This window comes from Hesperophylax consimilis, chromosome 19, assembly GCF_061612785.1.
Source record: "Hesperophylax consimilis isolate HC1 chromosome 19, BYU_Hcon_1.0, whole genome shotgun sequence".
Classification (NCBI taxonomy): Eukaryota; Metazoa; Arthropoda; class Insecta; order Trichoptera; family Limnephilidae; genus Hesperophylax; species Hesperophylax consimilis.
Genome location: NC_142854.1, coordinates 14,429,984 through 14,435,983, shown reverse-complemented (window position 1 = coordinate 14,435,983; position 6,000 = coordinate 14,429,984). Strand labels below are relative to the sequence as shown.

At 32.3% G+C, this 6,000-nt stretch overlaps 1 protein-coding gene across 1 annotated transcript in view; it reads right to left on the bottom strand.

The window, feature by feature from the left end:
- Positions 1 to 939: 939 nt before the first annotated feature.
- Positions 940 to 6,000, bottom strand: part of LOC149414859 (carbohydrate sulfotransferase 1-like) — an 86,127-nt gene continuing 81,066 nt past the window's right edge. The window contains exon 4 of the mRNA XM_089643486.1: positions 940 to 3,281. Coding sequence (XP_089499612.1) covers positions 3,174 to 3,281 — 108 coding nt within the window. The 3' untranslated portion in view covers positions 940 to 3,173. The remainder of the gene's footprint in view (positions 3,282 to 6,000) is intronic.

Below are 6,000 nucleotides of genomic sequence, written 5' to 3'. Positions count from 1 at the left end.
TATATATTTTTTAAATTCCTATTACTTGGTGTAGTTTATGTGATTTTGAGTGAAATAGATGACGCAATAATGAGAGCGAAAATGTGCATGTGCAAAGTTTTAATAAATGGCGTCATTGCTATTCGCAGGTTACGGTTGATAGGTTGGGTATTTGTTGTGTATTAAATCAATTAAATTGTGTAAAGTATTCAGTTAAAATATATTTATAAATCGGAGGTGGACTTATCAATTTACTTCAGTCCAAAGCAATGTTTAAGTTGTCTATTTCAGTTTTGCTTACAAATAAAGTGATGTAACATTAGACATAAAGCTAGGCTATTATATTGATTAATAGTAAAATTTATGGCTGTTTCTCAAGCATAACGGCAAAAAATAGAATGGGTACCGGGATACATGGGAAGACTTCCAAACATAAAAGGTTTAACTTTTAATATTTATACAAGTATGCAAATAATAAAACAATTTATACAATTGTTAACACAAACACACACTTGCATTGGTGAACATTTATGTCTTGAAACAGCCTTTCGTCTTGTTGTAAGCAACCATTGCATCTGTGTGAGTTAGTGTTAACTCTGTCTGTGATACCTATACCTATATATCGATAATGCTTATGATAAATAATTAATTACAAATTATCAGTGATTTATAAAAATAGTGACCTACTTATCTACAACAATTCTATATTTACAAAACTTAATAAAAATAATGTTCATAAAGTTCCTACCTAAAGTCTTTGTATACAAAAAAAGAGAATTTATTTTGATATTTAAGAGATATAACAGATTCAATAAAAAAAAGAGAGAGCTCATTGATAAAAATATAAAATTAGAGATTTCTTACATTATTTGCACTGAGCGTGTTGTGTAATTTTTTTTTTTGCAAAAGCAAATTTACATTTACTTAAAGCTAAATGTCAAATTATTTTTGATACAAGGGCTCTTAAATATAGTGTCAAACATATAAAAGAAAAATATTGCTTGATTTTATTCATTCGGTAAAATAATATCGTCGTAATAGATCAAAAAAAGGTCAGTAAAAAATGGTACATTTTTTTATCTATAAAAAAAAGCTTATGGTAAATAACTAGGGAATAGATTTTGTATATTTACATAATCAAATAATGCTATATAAAATGTGTGGCAGAAGGTATTATAATTAAAAATCATTCTTAAAATGATCAAGCGATATTTAATCAGACGGCATTTTGATATCTCCGTATAATTCATACACAAGCCATTTGTCCGTTCCCTCGTAATATCAAATCAGTATAAATAAAAGTGTGTGCATATAATATATGTCTATTAAAAAATGTAGTCAAATATCAATTCCAGCAGTGTTCTAAGCAAGCTTTTAGAAGCACGTAAGTGATTGAATTACTTGCCAAAGAATGTTTTTTTGCTCGCATTTTGCAAACATACTACAAAAATATCATCAGTGGCGTAGCGAGATATTTCCGGGGACCCAAGGCATACAAACATGTTAAATGGACTTGCCCCGACAAAACTAATAATGTAAAGGTCTCTTAGGTCCAGCTGTTTCGCAGAAATTCACGTGTGACAAAGTCATCAAATAGCATTCAGCGACATTTTGTTTTTTTTTTATATTTAAAAGGTCAACGTTTAACGCCGATTGTAGGTGCGTTTCAACTTTCTATCAAATTGTAATAAGCTCTAAGATAATTGTCCTCTTCTGATTATCACAATTTGTTCAAAAGCTGTAACATACTTAGAATCGGCATTTGACAGGGATCTTTCAACTGTCAAAAAAAAAAAATTACACTCAATGGCAATTTTTGATGAAAATGTTACATTTGAATTTTTGTGAAACAAACTGTCCTTGAATTACAAAGTACTATTGTAATCCTTCCATTTTACAGAGGGTTGTTACGAGTCTGGCAACAACGCAAGCATATACAATATACAACTGCCGAGTCAAACGTGAATTATAAATGTGGATAGTACGAAGGCTACTTAATAAAGTTTTTAATGACATGGGTTCATTAAAAAGGTGTGTGCACAAATTTACAATCAGTAACAGTTTTACGCTATTGCCAAAACTCATCTTCAATGTAAACGTGTGGCAATTCCTCATAAAACTGGGAGTCGGAAAATGAAACCTTTGCTCTAATTGTATAGTACGTATTATTTAACATTACCTGATATTTTTATCTATAAATCTATTGATTAACGAGAGCATGTGACGCTGAAGAGATAAAACCAATAGAAGTTTATTGTATTACTTTCGGTGAAATTGATCGAGCATTTTCAATTATCGAAATTCTTTCATGAAATGCTAACCAAATTCATTGCCCTGTCTGAGACCTGGCAGTCGAAGTTTTATGTAAATTGACGACAACCATTTACTTTCGATTCGTTACAGATCTCACTTCTAAGAATTATCTATTCAGCAGTCAAATGCAATACATCAACCACTCATTTATGTTAATACATTTCTAAATCTTTTTGCATTATAACAACAAATAATATTTTCATTTTTATTTTCAGTTTGGGTTCTAATTAGCTGCCACCATGTTTTCGTGAAAATGCCACAGCGGTTTGGATTTATAAATACAGTACAGATGTGTGTGGCAATTTCAGTAATCGCATAAAAAAAGAACAATGATAAAAGTGAGGTTAGGTTCATTTTTTCAATGTTTTGTCATAGAACCGGGAATTTCTACGAAAAGCATGAAAATTTGCCATAAACAAAATAAATTGTATTTAATGACCTTTGAATTAAAGATTTATCGGAAATATCCAATAAGCATTTACTTTTCAAAAGGTGATACAAAAAAATATATTTGCAGATTATTTTGTTTCTTGGAAGAAGAAAAAAGCAACATCCACACTTGCAGTTCAAGCTGTATTTACCGATTATAAAGCCGATAACCGGACAAAACCGAACAGTCACAGAAAACAGAACACATCTTACAGGTGATATTTACAACGAAAAACTTTCATCACTTTTAACGACTTCATTTTTCAAAAGTGTTCGGTTTTGTCATGGAACCTAAAAAGCCCGTTTGTTCAAGGATTGCCACAAGTGCCGTAATGGACTAGTACGCTTGTACGCATGATATGACGTCGTTTGATTGATCCCGCTCAAAGCGAGTGGACGCGGAGTCTGATGCCAAGTAGGAGCTCAGCTATCGGCAGAAGGCACAGGCGCCATCACGCGATGCTGTACTCGCCGAGAGGATTGAATTCCTTGCTCATCAGCTGCGATCGGTTGTTCGCCTTTAGGTAACCCCAGTGGAGCATCGCTTCAGTGCACTCGTTCTGAAATGGAGATTGAAAAGAATATATTAAATTACATGAATGTATTAAAAACAACATCAAAACATGTCTAAGCCTGAACATGAAGATGAGGAATGCAACGAACATGGAAATTTATTTTTAATTTTTTTTAATAGCTATATATTTAATTTTTTTTTACAGTTTTACAAGAATATGTATATTTATATATATATGTATAAGAGATTTTGATTATATTCGTAGTCCTCCTCACTAGGAGATCCTGTGTTGAGGGGAACTAGGTTTTGGAAGTTTTTCAGCAACTTCTATGATTCAACTTCATGTTTTGGGTAAGGATTTTTATAAACTTCTTCGACGATGTTTTAAGTATGCTAGTAAGTTCTTTATCTGGTAGTTCCTTAAGCCAAGATTTAATATCCTTAATGTAGTTATTTTTTGTTTTGAATTGTTTGATACTAAGTAGGAGTTTGTTATATACCTTTACTGCTAAAAATTCAGAGCTTCTTTGTCCAAAGGTAGAGTTACACTTTGGTATATTTAGTATCTCTGTTTGTTTGGCTCTGGTTTTATGAGTATGTAAGGTGTTTGCCTGTAAATCATTTTTGAGGTGATGTACCAGAATGTTTTTGGCATAGATTTTCTGTATATTTGGAACATCAAATTGTTTAAAAATTTCTGTTGTTGAGGTCCTTATGGGAAATTTTATTATGGTCTTTATGATGCAATTCTGAGTTACCTTCAGTTGTTTAACGTGTTTTGATGCTGCTGAGCCCCATCCTATTATTCCATATTCCAATTTAGAGTGGCATAAAGCATAGTATACTCTCTTTAAATCCCTATTTGACAAAATGTTTCGTAATTTTCTGAAGAAGTAGATGAGTTTTGTTAGCTTTTTTGAGGTTCGATCAATGTGTGAATCCCAGTGTAGTTTATCGTCAATTTCGATCCCAAGATATTTAATGCTTTTGGTTTGTGTTATATGAGGGCAGGAACATTGAGGAAAATTGTTTTGACATTCATGTAATTTTAGTGTATGCTCATTCATTGGTTGTCCTCTTTTGTTTTTAGAGAAAGTTAGATATTTGTTTTTATTAACATTTAATGTAAGGGAGTTAGCTTTAAGCCAGTTTGGAAGAACAGCTAGGCCATGTTCAGCCTCCTTATAGGTTCTTGTCCAATCTTGTTCGTGGAATATAATAACAGTGTCATCTGCAAAGCTCATTATGTTTCCTTTGATAGGAAGATTCATAAGGTCATTTATATAAATTAGAAATAGTATAGGTCCTAATACGCTTCCCTGGGGGACGCCGAACTTAATTGGTAGGGTTTTGCTTATTTTACCAATTTGTACAAATTGTTCTCTTCCAGTTAAGTAACTTCTAAGTAGGTTTAGAGTTGTTTCGGTTATTCCATTTTTTTTTAGTTTTAAATACAGTATTTCATGGTCAATTTTATCGAAAGCTTTTTGAAGATCAATGAAAACTGCAAAACATTTTTGCCCTCATCCATTTTTCTAATGATTGTATTTGTTACATTAGTAAGAAATACAATCATTAACATACTGTATAGATGATAATATTTTATTAGAATCCAAAAATGCAGGCACTTGTTTTTTTATAACTTTTTCCAATATTTTCGATAGTGTAGTAAAAGACTAATTGGTCGATAGTTTGATATATCATTTTTAGGACCATTTTTATATATTGGTATGGCCATAGCAATTTTAAGACAAGCGGGAAATATACCTTTTGATATTGACAGATTTATAAGGTACGTCAGTGGGTGGATTATTTCATTTTGTAGATATTTAATTGATTTGCTTGATATTAGTTCATTTCCTGATGACGTATTTATATTAAGGGAGGCTATAATATTTCTAATTTCATCACTTTTCATATTGACTATAATGAGGTATACAAGGGTCTACCAGAATAAAGACTCAATTGAAATGCTTCAAGGTCACTGTTTACATCTGAGTTAAAAAAACTAAAGCTTGGGCAATGTCCGGAACTTCAGCTAAAAAATAATAAAAAAATCATAAAGTTTCATAATTTCTTCTCATACTGCAGTCAGAATCTTTGGTTTCATAGAGGTGTCCATTTTAATTCTTCTACGTTTGAATACAAAGCGTGGTATTTTCTCTTTCACTTGGATCATATTTCTCATCATAACAGCAAAGGAGACACAACGATTTATATGAGACCATATTATGATCTGTTCCCAAAAACGAACTAATTTACTTTACAGGTAATGGCTGTTTGTTTGCAAAATCGAACAAATTAACCTGAGTGGTTAATGGTTTTAAAGGTCAAAATGTTATAGGCATATTTAACTTTATTATTTATTAGACGTTGATATATATTGTAGTCCAGTTATTGTATGACGGCCGGCATAGTCCAGTGGTAACGCATTGGACTGCCATTCCGAAGGTCGCGGGTTCGAACCCGGCGTGCGCAAATAAATTTTATTTGATTAATTTGTGTTATTTCACAATTAATTAATTAAAATAATATATAGTATATTTGCGGCACGTTCCAGAGTGGAAGATACTACCAGTATCGCCCTGGTGTAAGACCACCATTCAGAATTGAAACGTTGCTCCAAATGGCTTTAGCCGTGTTTAGTGACTAGATCTGAATAGCCAGGTACTTCCCCACCTTCCTCTTTCCCTTCCCCACTTACCTTCAGCCTCACAACATCCCCCAATTGGGGATGCCATAGTTTCACTGGCTCCAGACGGGAG